This window comes from Hemiscyllium ocellatum, chromosome 35 (genome assembly GCF_020745735.1).
Source record: "Hemiscyllium ocellatum isolate sHemOce1 chromosome 35, sHemOce1.pat.X.cur, whole genome shotgun sequence".
Lineage (NCBI taxonomy): Eukaryota > Metazoa > Chordata > Chondrichthyes > Orectolobiformes > Hemiscylliidae > Hemiscyllium > Hemiscyllium ocellatum.
Window position 1 is genome coordinate 6982373 of NC_083435.1, and position 18411 is coordinate 7000783.

Consider the following 18411-nt stretch of genomic DNA (forward strand, 5'->3'; position numbering starts at 1 on the left):
CTGCCAAATTAGAATTAGGCCATTCGGCCCAACGGGCACACACCGACCCATTGAAGAGTATTCTACCCATACCCATTCCCCTACCCTATTACTCTATATTTCCCCTCGACTAATGCGCCTAATCTACAAATCCCTGATCACTGTACAATTTAGCACGGCCAATCCACTCTAACCTGCACATCCCTGAATGCTGTGGATAATTTAGCATGAGCTGAAAATGTGTTGCTGGAAAAGCGCAGCAGGTCAGGCAGCATTCAAGGAGCAGGAGAATCGACGTCTCGGGCTTATGCAACGCATTTTCAGCTCTGATCTCCAGCATCTGCAGACCTCACTTTCTCCTCGATAATTTAGCATGGCCAATGCACTCTAACCTGCACATCCCTGAATGCTGTGGATAATTTAGCATGGCCAATGCACTCTAACTTGCACACCTTTGGAGGAAACAGGAGCACTCAGAGGAAACCCACGCAGACACAGGGAGGATGTGCAAACTCCACACCCGAGGCTGGAGTTGAGCTCGGGTCCCTGACACTGTGAGGCAGCAGTGCTAACCACTGAGCAGCAAAGGGATCTGAAAGCACAAATAATGGGGGGACTAAAATCCGGGATGATGGAGCTTCCTGAATAGCTCTCTCTGTCACCTTTAATGACAAACGTTCATACCCACCCTGTGACTCATTTCCCTGGAGCGTCGGAGGCTGAGGTGTGACCATCTAGAAGTTTATGAGGAGCATGGACAGGGTGAATGGGCAAGGTCTTTTCCCTGGGGTGGAGGAGTCCAAAACTAGAGGGCAAAGGTTTAGGGGGAGAGGGGGGAGAATTAAAAGGGACCGAGAGGAGTAACCTTTGTCACCCAGAGGGTGGTACGTGTATGGAATGAGCTGCCAGAGGGAGTGGTGGAGGCTGGTACAATTACACCATTTAAAAGGCATCTGGATGGGAAGGTTTTGGAGGGATATGGGCCGGGTGCTGGCAAATGGGACTAGTTCAGTTTCGGATATCTGCTTGGTATGGACATATTAGACCGCAGGGTCTGTTTCCGTGCTGTACCTCTCTATAACATGCTGCTTTTCAAAGAGGACCTTTGCTTTATGCTGTGTCTCCCACAGTCATCCTCGCTGTCTGATGTAAACTTTCTCTGCATCTCTGCCCAGGTGTGGGAAGTCCCCCTGCTTCCCCTCAATCAGGTTTCATTTTCAGCGATAAATAAAGGGCACCTCAAGAGATCAGTTTCAAACCCGGGTAGAGATTTCCATCAGACATGACTCAAACCATTTGAAGGAAAGCACCTGGCTCCCCAACACGAGACCACCCCACCCCCGACACGCCCCCCCCCCCACCTTCTACATCATCAACCCCCAACAGACCTGTAGCACTTTCCAGAAAAACATCAGGTTGACAGAAATATTTGCTGAAAATCTGCTGACCCGCACCTCCCCCATCCCCCAACCCCCCAACCCCTTGGGAGGGGGGGGGCAGCTTGGAGACAAAAAAGGGGGAACTGTGCTGACACCCTGCAGCGTGTGATATCCCCCCCATGTGAGTAGCCAATTAGGTTGACCTGAAATTCGCTTCAAGTCAGTGTAACTCCCTGTTGTGCCTTTCAAATGGACGTGTGTTTTTTTTAACAGGACAGAGCACTCGGATCATTCCCCCTCGACCTGCCGCACAGCAGGGGTGCTTCACTGTCAGAGGAGCACTCCTGGGTGAAAATGCAAGGCCCTGTCAGTTTCTGCAGGAGGTGCTGGTCAGTTTCCTGACCAACGTCAGCATCAACTGAACAGACGGCTAATTATTTTCGCAGTGCTGTCAGCGGCCGTTCACTGGGATAGACCGGGCTGCAGTGTTTCTGACATGATGGAATTCCCTGCGTTTTAAAAGAGGCGGGTGTGTGGTGTGAAGGTGTTGGACTTGTCAAAACAATGACTGCAGATGCTGGAATCCAGATTCTGGATGAGTGGTGCTGGAAGAGCACAGCAGTCCAGGCTTGCAGAACCAGTTGGGGGCAGCTTGGGAGGTGCAAGACAGACTTATCTCATTTTGAGATTTCAGCACTACACTGTGCACTGCAGAGACAAAGCCTGAGAATGTGTGCTCGGCACCCCGCGTCTGCAGGTAAAAAGAAAAAAAAAGGTCTCTCTCTCCAGTTACTGAGAAACAAGTCAGATCAACGAAATCACTGTTGAAAGAGATTGGATAAACTTCAAGAAGCAAGAGAGAGAGAAAGAGAGGGAGAAAGACACACAGGGATTTAATAACATAGGTGGAAACTTTAAAATAGAATGGAATAGAATAAAAACTTGTTGTCGCATGTACTTTTACACGAAAACTACAGGGAAACTTTTTCTAAATTTCCCCAACATGGCTTCCACATCAATGACAGAAGTCATACATGATCATAAAAGGAATGTAATATTCAGATAAATTTCATCACAGTTCAGTTAGCGGTTCCTGGGCTCAGGGAAATCCAATCAGGAATGGCAGAATATCCTGAAGAGGCAGCTGGGATGAGATCTTCATTCCGGGATGAGACCTTCATTCTGGGCGGAGCCCGCCAATTTCTGGGAATAGTTTGATTGTGAAAACTGGGCAGCATGGGCTGGTTGGGCCGAAGGGCCTGTCTGCATGCTGTAGGCCACTATGACTTCATGATTCCTGGCTGAGACAGCGTGCCAGGCCGCTGGAATGCCTGGAAGCTGAAGACGAAGGAGACCTTCACACGAGGAAGAGGCCTCCATGTCGGGAGACTGTTGCACTATGCCAAGACCCCCACCCCTCCCCCTCCAAGTAGCTGGGGCCCAACGAGGACCTGGACCCTCAGCCTAGCCCCTGAGTCCTGCTAAGCCAAGCAGGTGGTGGGGTGGGGGGGAGTCAGCCTGGAACCTGCTCCTCCCTCGCCGGGAGACCCCCGGGCTGGGCTGGTGGGAGGGAACCGCCCTAGAACCTGCTCCTCCCTCGCCGGGAGACCCCCGGGCTGGGCTGGTGGGAGGGAACCGCCCTGGAACCTGCTCCTCCCTCGCAGGAAGACCCCGGGATGGGCTGGATCCGTGCCCTGCATCTCCATTGTGAAGCCTCTTCCCTCACTTGCTGCTCTCCCCTCTTGAAGCGAAAGGCTCTGGAAGAGAAAAGAAACAAAAACAAGAAAGAGCCAAAGAGAAAAAAGAAGGGAAGAGAACAAAGTTGGGGAGAGTGGACAAATCTCGGATTCAGCCCCTCCCCCACTCCACCGCCATCTTGAAAAGATGGCTCTATGACTCTATACCAAAACATTGGAGGACATGAAGCCTGTGTGCATGGCAGCTGATTGTCGGATAATCTCAGGACACAGGTCCCCTAATTCCTTATACCATCCACTGCTCCCTCACCCCAAGAAGCACATTCCTTTATGGGGGAGATGGGAAACCATTCTGACCGCGGAAGCCATTTTCCCTGCTTCGAGGAGACATTGACTGGATTGGGCTGTGACAGCCAGTTCCCTGACTGGATGAAACACATTAATTAAATCACCCTCTCACTGACAGTTCTGTTGGACCTCCACACCCACTGATGAGTCCCCCATGGGGTCTCTCTCTCTCTCTCCATGGGAGCTCGAGCTGAAACAAAATGGCACCACACTATTTAATATTGATTGTCTCTCACCACTAAAAGGTTGCGACCTGATCAGTTTCAACTGTTTAACTCTTCATTGGTTTTAGACGAGTCGTATTGTTAAACAATCTAACGTAGTGAGACCTGTATTATTCTGTAATCAACAGGCAGCCATTTGTAACCATTTATGACTTGTATACGCCTGCAGCTGGGCGATGGGGGTTAGGGCTCATCAGTGCGGAGAGGTCATCCCGAGGGGAGAGGTCATTCCGAGGAGAACGGTCATCCCGAGGGGAGAGGTCATCCCGAGGGGGGAGGTCATTCCGAGGGGAGAGGTCATTCCGAGGGGAGTGGTCATTCCGAGGAGAGTGGTCATTCCGAGGAGAGTGGTCATTGTATGGGGAGAGGTCATTCCGAGCTGAGAGGTCATTCTGAATGGAGAGGTCATTCTGACCGGTGTGGTCATTCTGAGGGGAGTGGTCAACCTGAGGGGAGCGGTCATTCTGAGGGGAGTGGTCTTTCCAAGGGGAGAGGTCATTCCGAAGGGAGACGTCATTCCGAGGGGAGAGGTCATTCTGAGGGGAGAGGTCATTCTGAGCTGTGGGTCAATCCGAGGGGAGTGGTCATTCCAAGGGGAGAGGTCAATCTGAGGGGAGTGATCATTCCGAGGGGAGAGGTCATTCCGAGGGGAGAGGTCAATGCGAGGGGAGCGGTCATTCTTAGGGGAGAGGTCAATCTGAGGGAGAGGTCAATCTGAGGGGAGTGGTCATTCCGAGGGGAGAGGTCATTCTGAGGGGAGCGGTCATTCCGATTGGAGCGGTCATTATGAGGGGAGAGGTCATTCTGCATGGAGAGGTCATTCTGAATGGAGAGGTCATTTCGAGGGGAGAGGTCATTCCAAGGGGAGTGGTCCATCTGAGGGGAGCAGTCATTCCGAAGGGAGTGGTCAATCTGAGGGGAGTGGTCATTCCGAGGGGATTGGTCATTCCAAGGGGAGAGGTCATTCCAAGGGGAGAGGTCATTCCGAGGAGATTTGTCAATCCGAGGGGAGAGGTCGTTCTGAGGGGAGAGGTCATTGACCCCTTCCCATGTTATCGTGAAATTAATAAAGTGTCTATTTCACAAGGGTCTGTGTATGAGGTTTATTGGAAACAGGCCATTTTCCCAACACTTTATCTCTTGTTGCCGTTCCAACAATCCACACAATAACAAGGGGCAGTTTATTCACCCACAGGGTGGTGTGGAGGTGGACGGAGTTGTCAGCGGAAGTGGTGGAGGCTGTTACAACTAGAGCATTTGAAAGCAGTTTGCACAAGTACAGAGGTAGAAGGGTTTCGAGGGACATGGGCTAAATTTAGGCCAGTGGGACAAAGTCATTTCAGGAAGACTGATGTACCCATGCTGTGTGACTCTATGACTCTAAGTATATTCAGAATCAAATTACAACATTTCAAAGGCACCTGGGTGGGGATATGAATAAGAAAGTTTAGAGGGATATGGGCCAAATGCTGGCAAATGAGACTAGATAACTTGGGCTATCAGTTTGGTATGGACGTGTTGGACCGAAGGGTCTCTTTCTGTGCTGTACAGTTCTATGACTCTAGGACTCTAAAAGGAATTACTCAAAACGCCCAAATGCTTGTGTCAACAGCGTGAGTTCATACCACTCCGAGCGTTACGAGAAGGCTGGAGGAAACGATATCTGACTGGAAATGGATATAAACCTTCCCCACCCTATCACCCAGCAGGCAGGAAATCACTTAATTAAAAATATATGGAATCCCAGCACTTAACATGAACCAGCAGAAAGAAATGTTTATTCCTTCCTGTTAAATCTGACATCCACTAACCCCACCACCACCCCCCGGCCCCGCCAAGAAATGCAATGACATTACTGTCACTCTGCAATTACCATTGAGCAGAGCTGAACTGGACTAGCCATAGAAATAGGAGACAGTGAGGTGCTGCAGATGCTGGAGGTCAGAGTTGAGAGTGCGTTGCTGGAAAAGCACAGCAGGTCGGGCAGCATCCGAGGAGCAGGAGAGTCGAGTTTCGGGCCAGAGTCTGATGAAGGGCTCTGGCCCGAAACGTCGATTTTCCTGCTCCTCGGATGCTGCCTGACCTGCTGTGTTTTTCCAGCACCACACTCACTAGCCGTAGAAAGAACTGGCTTCAAGAACAGGCCAGAGGTGAGTAAACCTGTGGCAAATACCTCACCTGCCTCTCCAAAGCCTGTCTAGCATCCAGAAGGCCCGAGTCAGGAGTGTGAGGGAATACTCCCCGCTCGCCTGGATGGGGACACCTCCAACAACACTCATGAAGCTTGACATCATCTAGGACGAAGCAGCCCCCACTCAATTGACTCCAGCCTCAACAGTCAGTCCCTTCAGCACCATTACTCAGTAGCAGCGGTGTATACCATCCACAAGATGCACTGCAACAACTCACTAAGGCTCCTCCAAACCTATTACCTCCATCAACCTGAAGGACACGGGCAGCAAACACAGGGGAACACTGTGTTCTTGATTTGTGTTCCTGACTTACGTTCCACCTCGGTGTCTGTGTCCAGACTCAGGCACTCCCTTTCTAACAGCATGGTGGGCTCTGTACACCAGAGGTAGCCCCTGAAAGCAGCTCACTGTCACTTTCTGAAGACATGAGCAACGAATGTTGGCCAACTGCATCACATGACACAAGGAGCAAAGGACACAGCTGCTAAATCACATATGGACGGGGCGCAGCAAGGTGTGCATTCTTATAGCGCCTCTCAAACTCTGCAGCAGGAAGGCAATAACTGGCCGGGGGCACCCAGCCACAATGTGAGGACTGGAGTTTGACCAGTGCCTGTCACATTGTTAACTTATGAAAGAAAGTTGCAAAGTATTCCGACAAATTATTTTCCTGATGATGGTTAGCGATAGTATTGATCACGTGAAGCTGCCACTAACCTTTAACTTGTGGGGAGTGGAACCTGAAATGCCCAGTGTATTCCTAAACAAGCAAAGAAATCTATTGAAGGTGATATCAAAACATAGAAACTAGGAGCAGGAGGAGGCCGCTCAGCCCGTCGAGACTGCCCCACTATTCAATATGGTCATGGCAAATCATCAAACTCAGGATGACGTTCCTTCCTCCTCCTCAAACCCTTTGACCCTTTAGCCTCAAGAACCATATCGAATTCCTTCTTGAAAGCATTCAGTGTTTGGACCTCACCCTCTCTCTCCGTGACAGGGAGTTCCACAGGAACCCCACCCTCTGGGCGAATGCATGTCTCCTCATCTCGGTCCTAAGTGGCCCACCCTGTACACTGAGACTGTGACCCTCCCTCCCCCCAGTTCTGCCAAATGCACTGGTGAGTTGTCTGATCTGGGACATCCTGTCAGCTGGACTCTGCAGGGGCCATTGAAACCATCTCTCTTTCGGTCTGTGCGTCAGGTCTCTTGCTGCAGTTACCCAGGGTCTGGGTAAGGCCACCCCTTGGATATTCAGATTAGATGAGATTCCCTACAGCGTGGAAACAGGTCCTTTGGCCCAACCAGTCCACACCAACCCTCCAAACAGTAACCCACCCAGACCCATTCCCCTACTCACGCACCTAACACTACGCTGAAAAATGTGTTGCTGGAAAAGCGCAGCAGGTCAGGCAGCTTTTCCAGCGACACATGTTTCAGCTCTGATTGCCAGCATCTGCAGTCCTCACTTTCTCCCACCTAACACTGTGGGCAATTTCCCACGACCAATCCACCTGACCTGCACATCTTTGGATTGTGGGAGGAAACCGGAGCACTGGGAGGAAACTCGCACAGACGAGGGGAGAATGTGCAAACTCCACACAGACAATTGCCCGAGGCTGGAATCGAACCTGGGTCCCTGGTGCTGTGAGGCAGCAGTGGTCTCCCAGTCTGGGGAAGGACAGTCTAAAGGGTCCCACTGAACGTTAACCAGACTGCTTCCCAGGATGGCAGGACTGAGCTATGAGGAAAGACTGGGCTTGTACTCAGATGAAGGAGGGAGGATGTCAGAGAAATAGATCAAATCCTGATGGGACTGGGCAGGCGTGATGTGGGGGGTTAGAAATCACACAGCACTAGGTTCCAGTCTGACCTGCTTGTACTCCCACAGAAACCTGTTGGGACTGGAACCTGGCACTGTACGGTCTGTAACTGGTGGAAGAAATGCTCCTGACGCTGGGGCATGCAACACCAACTAGGGCTCATGGTCTGTGACTCAAGGGCAGGCCATTCAGGACTGAGACGCGGGAGAACATCTTCACTCAGAGAGTCGGGAATGATGGAATTCTCTCCCACAGGAAGCTGCTGGGGCCAGTTCAGGAGGTGGATTCAAGAGGGAGCTGGGGGTGGGCCTGGCAGTTAAAGGGATGGAAGGGCATGGGGAGGGGGAGAGGAGGTCAGCCATGATGGGATAGGATGCTGGGGTGGGGGTTGAGGGGCCGAATGGCCTATTCTAGCGCCTATTTGCTCCGTTTCTGTTTGCTCAGTCTGTGTATGATGGTGTTTCTCACAGCTCCCCGAGTCCCCCCACCCAATTCTCTCTCTCTCTCTCTCTCTCTGATGTTTCCTGCATCTCTCTCTCGTGTCTATCCAAGCTGCTGGAGGTCTCACTGTCCCTCTACAGGTTCTCTCTCTCTCTCCCTCCCTCCCTCTCTCTCCTGGGAGCCTGGACATCACGCTGTCCCCCCACCCCCTCCGCCCTGGATCACTCCAGGAGTGGGACGATGGGGCTGGAGGCGTTTGGATGAATTTGGTGAATTAAAACTGGCACCACAACATGATTGCCACTCGGGTGGTATTAATTCCCGGGAAAGGGCAGGATGGCCTCCCAGTGATTCTCCCTCACCAGTTCCAGGGCTCTCGGCTTTCCAAAGCCCTGACCTGGAAAGGACTGACTGAGTGAATCCACTTTGGAAATTCCCCAGTCCCGCCCCGCAGCCCGGACTGTGCTTTCCCCAGGGAGGTTTATAATGTGGGGGAAACAGCTGACACACACTCACAGCACAGCCACTCACACCCACAGGGACACAGGATGCCGCTAAAGGGCTCCACTGAGATCAGCCTGCTGTCCTACTCCGTGTCGGTAACTGCTCTCTTCATCTGCTCCAACATTGCTCTGGCCTTGTACGTTCGCAGGTTTGGTTTCCAGGTAAGGGAATTCCTCTCCCTCTCTCTCTCTCCGCATTCGCTATCTTGTTCTGGGAACATGCAGCCACGGACTGTCCCTCAAACCAGCCAGACAGCAGCTTTATTTTTATTAAACAGCACAAATTACAGTTAACATGCGGCACTCCCTCAGCACTGACCCTCTGACAGTGTGGCACTCCCTCAGTACTGACCCTCTGACAGTGCGGCACTCCCTCAGCACTGACCCTCTGACAGTGTGGCACTCCCTCAGTACTGACCCTCTGACAGTGCGGCACTCCCTCAGTACTGACCCCCTGACAGTGTGGCACTCCCTCAGCACTGACCCCTTGACAGTGTGGCACTCCCTCAGCACTGACCCTCTGACAGTGCGGCACTCCCTCAGCACTGACCCTCTGACAGTGCGGCACTCCCTCAGCACTGACCCTCTGACAGTGCGGCACTCCCTCAGCACTGACCCTCTGACAGTGCGGCACTCCCTCAGTACTGACCCTCTGACAGTGCGGCACTCCCTCAGTACTGACCCTCTGACAGTGCGGCACTCCCTCAGCACTGACCCTCTGACAGTGCGGCACTCCCTCAGCACTGACCCTCTGACAGTGCGGCACTCCCTCAGCACTGACCCTCTGACAGTGCGGCACTCCCTCAGTACAGACCCTCTGACAGTGCGGCACTCCCTCAGCACTGACCCTCTGACAGTGCGGCACTCCCTCAGCACTGACCCTCTGACAGTGCGGCACTCCCTCAGCACTGACCCTCTGACAGTGCGGCGCTCCCTCAGCACTGACCCTCTGACAGTGCGGCACTCCCTCAGCACTGACCCTCTGACAGTGCGGCACTCCCTCAGCACTGACCCTCTGACAGTGCGGCACTCCCTCAGCACTGACCCTCTGACAGTGCGGCACTCCCTCAGCACTGATCTTCTGACAGTGCGGCACTCCCTCAGCACTGACCCCCTGACAGTGCAGCACTCCCTCAGCACTGACCCCTTGACAGTGCGGCACTCCCTCAGCACTGATCCTCTGACAGTGCAGCACTCCCTCAGTACTGACCCTCCGACAGTGCATCCTCCCTTAGCACTGACCCTCTGACAGTGCGGCACTCCCTCAGCACTGACCCTCTGACAGTACAGCACTCCCTCAGTACTGACCCTCCGACAGTGCATCCTCCCTTAGCACTGACCCTCTGACAGTGCGGCACTCCCTCAGCACTGACCCTCTGACAGTGCGGCACTCCCCCAGCACTGACCCTCTGACAGTGTGGCACTCCCTCAGCACTGACCCACTGACAGTGCGGCACTCCCTCAGCACTGACCCGCTGACTGTGCGGCACTCCCTCAGCAGTGACCCCCTGACAGTGCAGCACTCCTTCAGCACTGACCCTCTGACAGTGCGGCACTCCCTTAGCACTGACCCACTGACAGTGCGGCACTCCCTCAGTACTGACCTTCTGACAGTGCGGCACTCCCTCAGCACTGACCCTGTATAGTGTGGCACTCCCTCAGCACTGACCCTCTGATCGTGCGGCGCTCCCTCAGCACTGACCTTCTGACAGTGCGGCAGACCCTCAGTACTGACCCCCTGACAGTGCAGCACTCCCTCAGCACTGACCCCTTGACAGTGCGGCACTCCCTCAGCACTGATCCTCAGACAGTGCGGCACTCCCTTAGCACTGACACACTGACAGTGCGGTACTCCCTCAGTACTGACCCTCTGACAGTGTGGCACTCCCTCGGCACTGACCCTGTATATTGTGGCACTCCCTCAGCACAGACCCTCTGACCGTGAGGCGCTCCCTCAGCACTGATCTTCTGACAGTGCAGCAGACACTCAGTACTGACCCCCTGACAGTGCAGCACTCCCTCAGCACTGACCCCTTGACAGTGCGGCACTCGCTCAGCACTGACCCTCTGACAGTGCAGCACTCCCTCAGCACTGACCCTCTGACAGTGCGGCACTCCCTCAGCACTGACCCCCGGACAGTGCGGCACTCCCTCAGCACTGACCCTCTGACAGTGCAGCATTCCCTCAGCACTGACCCTCTGACAGTGCAGCACTCCCTCAGCACTGACCCCCTGACAGTGCAGCATTCCCTCAGCACTGACCCTCTGACAGTGCGGCACTCCCTCAGCACTGATCCCCTGACAGTGCGGCACTCCCTCAGCACTGACCCCCTGACAGTGCGGCACTCGCTCAGCACTGACCCCCTGACAGTGCGGCGCTCCCTCAGCACTGACCCTCTGACAGTGCGACAATCCCTCAGTTCTGACCCTCTGACAGTGCATCCTCCCTCAGCACTGACCCTCTGACAGTGCAGCACTCCCTCAGCACTGACCCTCCGACAGTGTGGCACTCCCTTAGCACTGACCCACTGACAGTGCGGCACTCCCTCAGTACTGACCCTCTGACAGTGCGGCACTCCCTCAGCACTGACCCTGTATAGTGTGGCACTCCCTCAGCACTGACCCTCTGACCGTGCGGCGCTCCCTCAGCACTGATCTTCTGACAGTGCAGCAGACCCTCAGTACTGACCCCCAGACAGTGCAGCACTCCCTCAGCACTGACCCCTTGACAGTGCGGCACTCCCTCAGCACTGATCCTCAGACAGTGCGGCACTCCCTTAGCACTGACACACTGACAGTGCGGTACTCCCTCAGTACTGACCCTCTGACAGTGTGGCACTCCCTCAGCACTGACCCTGTATATTGTGGCACTCCCTCAGCACAGACCCTCTGACCGTGAGGCGCTCCCTCAGCACTGATGTTCTGACAGTGCAGCAGACACTCAGCACTGACCCCTTGACAGTGCGGCACTCCCTCAGCACTGACCCCTTGACAGTGCGGCACTCCCTCAGCACTGACCCTCTGACAGTGCGGCACTCCCTCAGCACTGACCCCCGGACAGTGCGGCACTCCCTCAGCACTGACCCTCTGACAGTCAGCACTCCCTCAGTACTGACCCTCTGACAGTGCGGCACTCCCTCAGCACTGACCCTCTGACAGTGCGGCACTCCCTCAGTACTGACCCTCTGACAGTGCGACACTCCCTCAGTACTGACCCTCCGACACTGCGGCACTCCCTCAGCACTGACCCTCTGACAGTGCAGCACCCACTCAATACTGACCCTCTGATAGTGCAGCACTCCCTCAGCACTGACCCCCTGACAGTGCGGCACTCCCTCAGCACTGACCCTCTGACAGTGTGGCACTCCCTCAGTACTGACCCTCTGACAGTGCGACACTCCCTCAGTACTGACCCTCTGACAGTGCGGCACTCCCTCAGCACTGACCCTCTGACAGTGCGGCACTCCCTCAGCACTGACCCTCTGACAGTGCGGCACTCCCTCAGTACTGACCCTCTGACAGTGCGACACTCCCTCAGTACTGACCCTCCGACACTGCGGCACTCCCTCAGCACTGACCCTCTGACAGTGCAGCACCCACTCAATACTGACCCTCTGACAGTGCAGCACTCTCTCAGCACTGACCCTCAGACAGTGTGGCACTCCCTCAGCACTGACCCTCAGACAGTGCGGCACTCCCTCTGTACTGACCCTCTGACAGTGCGGCACTCCCTCAGCACTGACCCTCTGACAGTGTGGCACTCCCTCAGCACTGACCCTCTGACAGTGCAGCACTCCCTCAGCACTGACCCTCTGACAGTGCGGCACTCCCTCAGTACTGACCCTCTGACAGTGCGGCACTCCCTCAGCACTGACCCTCTGACAGTGCAGCACCCACTCAATACTGACCCTCTGACAGTGCAGCACTCCCACAGTACTGACCCCCTGACAGTGCAGCACTCCCTCAGTACTGACCCTCTGACAGTGCGGCACTCCCTCAGCACTGACCCTCCGACACTGTGGCACTCGCTCAGTACTGACCCTCTGACAATGCGGCACTCCCTCAGTACTGACCCTCTGACAGTGCAGCACTCCCTCAGGTCTGACCCCCTGACAGTGCAGCATTCCCTCAGCACTGACCCTCTGACAGTGCGACACTCCTTCAGTACTGACCCCCTGACAGTGCAGCATTCCCTCAGCACTGACCCTCTGACAGTGCGACACTCCTTCAGTACTGACCTTCTGACAGTGCATCCTCCCTCAGCACTGACCCTCTGATAGTGCAGCACTCCCTCAGCACTGACCCCCTGACGGTGCGGCACTCCCTCAGCACTGACCCTCTGACAGTGTGGCACTCCCTCTGTACTGACCCTCTGACAGTGCGGCACTCCCTCAGTACTGACCCTCTGACACTGCGACACTCCCTCAGTACTGACCCTCTGACAGTGCGGCACTCCCTCAGCACGGACCCTCAGACAGTGCGGCACTCCCTCTGTACTGACCCTCTGACAGTGTGGCACTCCCTCAGCACTGACCCTCTGACAGTGTGGCACTCCCTCAGCACTGACCCTCTGACAGTGCAGCACTCCCTCAGCACTGACCCTCTGACAGTGCGGCACTCCCTCAGTACTGACCCTCTGACAGTGCCGCACTCCCTCAGCACTGACCCTCTGACAGTGCAGCACTCCCAAAGTACTGACCCCCTGACAGTGCAGCACTCCCTCAGCACTGACCCTCTGACAGTGCGGCACTCCCTCAGCACTGACCCTCCGACACTGTGGCACTCCCTCAGTACTGACCCTCTGACAGTGCGGCACTCCCTCAGTACTGACCCTCTGACAGTGCAGCACTCCCTCAGGTCTGACCCTCTGACAGTGCAGCACTCCCTCAGGTCTGACCCCCTGACAGTGCAGCACTCCCTCAGCACTGACCCCCTGACAGTGCAGCACTCCCTCAGCACTGACCCTCTGACAGTGCGGCACTCCCTCAGCACTGACCCTCTGACAGTGCAGCACTCGCTCAGCACTGACCCCCTGACAGTGCAGCACTCCCTCAGTACTGACCCTCTGACAGTGCGGCATTATCTCAGCACTGACCCTCTGACAGTGCGGCACTCCCTCAGCACTGACCCTCTGACAGTGCGGCACTCCCTCAGCACTGACCCCCTGACAGTGCGGCACTCGCTCAGCACTGACCCCCTGACAGTGCGGCACTCGCTCAGCACTGACCCCCTGACAGTGCGGCGCTCCCTCAGCACTGACCCTCTGACAGTGCGACAATCCCTCAGTCCTGACCCTCTGACAGTGCATCCTCCCTCAGCACTGACCCTCTGACAGTGCAGCACTCCCTCAGCACTGACCCTCCGACAGTGCGACACTCCCTCAGTACTGACCCTCTGACAGTGCGGCACTCCCTCAGTCCTGACCCTCAGACAGTGTGGCACTCCCTCAGTACTGACCCTCTGACAGTGCGGCACTCCCTCAGTACTGACCCTCAGACAGTGTGGCACTCCCTCAGTACTGACCCTCTGACAGTGCGGCACTCCCTCAGTACTGACCCTCTGACAGTGCGGCACTCCCTCAGCACTGACCCTCAGACAGTGTGGCACTCCCTCAGTACTGACCCTCTGACAGTGCCACACTCCCTCAGTACTGACCCTCCAACACTGCGGCACTCCCTCAGCACTGACCCTCTGACAGTGCAGCACCCACTCAATACTGACCCTCTGACAGTGCAGCACTCCCTCAGTACTGACCCTCTGACAGTGCGGCACTCCCTCAGTACTGACCCTCTGACAGTGCGGCACTCCCTCAGTACTGACCCTCTGACAGTGCGACACTCCCTCAGCACTGACCCTCTGACAGTGTGGCACTCCCTCAGCACTGACCCTCTGACAGTGTGGCACTCCCTCAGCACTGACCCTCAGACAGTGCCGCACTCCCTCAGTACTGACCCTCTGACAGTGCGGCACTCCCTCAGTACTGACCCTCTGACAGTGCGACACTCCCTCAGTACTGACCCTCTGACAGTGCGGCACTCCCTCAGTACTGACCCTCTGACAGTGCAGCACTCCCTCAGTACTGCCCCTCTGACAGTGCAGCACTCCCTCAGCACTGACCCTCAGACACTGCGGCACTCCCTCAGTACTGACCCTCTGACAGTGCGGCACTCCCTCAGCACTGACCCTCTGACAGTGCGGCACTCCCTCAGCACTGACCCTCTGACAGTGCGGCACTCCCTCAGTACTGACCCTCTGACAGTGCGGCACTCTCTCAGTACTGACCCTCTGACAGTGCGGCACTCCCTCAGTACTGACCCTTTGACAGTGCGGCACTCCCTCAGCACTGACCCTCTGACAGTGCGGCACTCCCTCAGTACTGACCCTCTGACAGTGCGGCACTCCCTCAGTACTGACCCTCTGACAGTGCGGCACTCCCTCAGCACTGACCCTCTGACAGTGCGGCACTCCCTCAGTACTGACCCTCTGACAGTGCGGCACTCTCTCAGTACTGACCCTCTGACAGTGCGGCACTCGCTCAGTACTGACCCTCTGACAGTGCGGCACTCCCTCAGTACTGACCCTCTGACAGTGCGGCACTCCCTCAGCACTGACCCTCAGACATTGCGGCACTCCCTCAGTACTGACCCTCTGACAGTGCGGCACTCCCTCAGCACTGACCCTCTGACAGTGTGGCACTCCCTCAGTACTGACCCCTTGACAGTGCGGCACTCCCTCAGCACTGACCCTCTGACAGTGTGGCACTCCCTCAGTACTGCCCCTCTGACAGTGCAGCACTCCCTCAGCACTGACCCTCAGACACTGCGGCACTCCCTCAGTACTGACCCCCTGACAGTGCGGCACTCCCTCAGTACTGACCCTCTGACAGTGCGGCACTCCCTCAGCACTGACCCCCTGACAGTGCGGCACTCCCTCAGCACTGACTCCCTGACAGTGCGGCACTCCCTCAGCACTGACCGTTGGGAAGCCTATCCCACTGCTTCACTGCGTTGGATAATCCCTTCTCAGACCTGTCCCGGAAAATCCCTGCTCAGTCCTGTCCCGGATAATCCCTGCTCAGACCCACCCCGGATAATCCCTGCTCAGACCCACCCCGGATAATCCCTGCTCAGACCTGTCCTGGATAATCCCTGCTCAGACCTGTCCCGGATAATCCCTGCTCAGTCCTATCCCGGATAATCCCTGCTCAGACCTGTCCCGGATAATCCCTGCTCAGACCTGCCCTGGATAATCCCTGCTCAGACCTGCCCTGGATAATCCCTGCTCAGTCCCGCCCCGGATAATCCCTGCTCAGTCCTGTCCCGGATAATCCCTGCTCAGTCCCGCCCTGGATAATCCCTGCTCAAACCTGTCCCTGGAAAATCCCTGCTCAGTCCTGCCCCGGATAATCCCTGCTCAAACCTGTCCCTGGATAATCCCTGCTCAGACCTGTCCCCGGATAATCCCTGCTCAGACCTATCCCGGATAATCCCTGCTCAGACCTATCCCGGATAATCCCTGCTCCGACCTGCTCTGGATATCCTGCCCTGAGACTGACACTCCCAGTTTCCTGTCCTGCTCCTGATGCTGTGAGGGAGAAGTTAGAGTTCAGCCGTTGTCTGGTCAACCAAGGTCCAGCTTCGAGCAGTAAGATCTCTGAGAAACAGGAGCTTTGTAAAATTGAGTGCCCTTACGCGTGAGTCCGGTTTTGCTCTGGGATTCCGTTAACTGATGGCTCAGGATTTGGGATCATTGATACCTGCTGCTGACAGATGATTTCCTTGTTTTTGTAAGACATCTGCGAATTCTAACTCCCTCTTCTTCCTGTCAAACCATTGATACATGCAGTGATGGGACGTTCTCATCGCTGGATGGGCCCAGTATTTATTGTCCATCCCTAGCTGCCCCTTGAGAAGGTGGGAGTCTAGACTCGAGTGGTGCTGGAAAAGCACAGCAGGTCAGGCAGCATCCGAGGAGCAGGAGAATCAACGTTTCGGCCAAAAGCCCTTCATCAGGCCCTTTGACAGAGCATGGATTCTCCTGCTCCTGGGATGCTGCCTGACCTGTTGTGTGTCTCCAGCACCACTCGAATCTAGACTCTGATCTCCAGCGTTTGCAGTCCCCCACTTCCACCTTGACAGAGTCGGAGGGGGGTGAGCTGCCATCTTGAACCACGTGCTGTAGGTGGACGCTGAATGCCCTGAGGGAGGGAATTCCAGGATTTTGACCCAACAACAGTGAAGGAACGGCCAATATGTTTCTGAGCCAGGATGCTGAGTGGCTGGGAGGGGAACTTGCAGGGGGTGGTGTTCCCGTGTATCTCCTGCCTCCTGGATGGAAGTGGCTGTGGGTTTGGAAGGTGCTGCCCGAGGAGCTTTAGTTAACTTCTGCAGCACGTCTTGTGGACGGCTGTGACTGAGCATCGGTGCTGAAGGGACTGGACGTGGTCCTTATCGTGCTGACTGCCTTGGCCTGGATAATGTTTTCAGTTGATATTCTCTGCTTTTTCTACCTGGCTGCAGACCGAGGCTGTTGGGGATGTGTTGTGTTCAGCAGGGGGGGTGTATCACACAGCCCACAGAATCTGTCCCGGATAATCCCTGCTCAGACCTGTCCCCGGATAATCCCTGCTCAGACCTGTCCCCGGATAGTCCCTGCTCAGACCTTTCCCGGATAATCCCTGCTCAGGCCTGTCCCGGATAATCCCTGCTCAGACCTTCACCGGATAATCTCTGCTGAACCCCGCCCTGGATAATCCCTGCTCAGATCTGCCGCGGATAATCCCTGCTCAGACCTGTCCCGGATAATCCCTGCTCAGACCTGTCCCGGATAATCCCTGCTCAGACCGGCCCCCGGATAATCCCTGCTCAGACCTGTCCCGGATAATCCCTGCTCAGACCGGCCCCTGGATAATCCCTGCTCAGACCTATCCCGGATAATCCCTGCTCAGACCGATCCCTGGATAATCCCTGCTCAGTCCTGTCCTGGATAATCCCATCTCTGACCAGCCCCCGGATAATCCCTGCTCAGACCTGTCCCGGATAATCCCTGCTCAGACCGGCCCCTGGATAATCCCTGCTCAGACCTATCCCGGATAATCCCTGCTCAGACCGACCCCTGGATAATCCCTGCTCAGTCCTGTCCTGGATAATCCCTGCTCAGACCAGCCCCCGGATAATCCCTGCTCAGACCTGTCCCCGGATAATCCCTGCTCAGACCTGTCCCCGGATAATCCCTGCTCAAACCTGTCCCGGATAATCCCTGCTCAGACCTATCCCAGATAATCCCTGCTCAGTCCTGTCCCGGGTAATCCCTGCTCAGACCTATCCCGGATAATCCCTGCTCAGTCCTGTCCTGGATAATCCCTGCTCAGTCCTGTCCTGGATAATCCCTGCTCAGACCTATCCCGGATAATCCCTGCTCTGACCTACTCTGGATAATCCCTGCTCAGACCTGTCCCGGATAATCCCAGCTCAGACCGGCCCCTGGATAATCCCTGCTCAGTCCTGCCCCGGATAATCCCTGCTCAGTCCTGTCCCGGATAATCCCTGCTCAGACCTATCCCGGATAATCCCTGCTCAGACCTGTCCCGGATAATCCCAGCTCAGACCGGCCCCTGGATAATCCCTGCTCAGTCCTGCCCCGGATAATCCCTGCTCAGTCCTGTCCCGGATAATCCCTGCTCAGACCTATCCCGGATAATCCCTGCTCAGACCTGCTCTGGATAATCCCTGCTCTGACCTGCTCTGGATATCCCGCCCTGAGACTGACACTCCCAGTTTCCTGTCCTGCTCCTGATGCTGTGAGGGAGAAGTTAGAGTTCAGCCG

General features: G+C 55.7%; 1 protein-coding gene across 2 annotated transcripts in view; it reads left to right on the forward strand.

The window, feature by feature from the left end:
• The first annotated feature begins 8604 nt into the window (after window positions 1-8604).
• The window catches only part of LOC132832493 (tumor necrosis factor ligand superfamily member 15-like), a 33971-nt gene continuing 24164 nt past the window's right edge, over window positions 8605-18411 (forward strand). For both annotated transcript variants that reach the window (XM_060850547.1, XM_060850548.1), the window contains exon 1: window positions 8605-8748. In XM_060850547.1, the coding sequence (XP_060706530.1) occupies window positions 8632-8748 (117 nt within the window). In that variant the 5' untranslated portion in view covers window positions 8605-8631. The remainder of the gene's footprint in view (window positions 8749-18411) is intronic.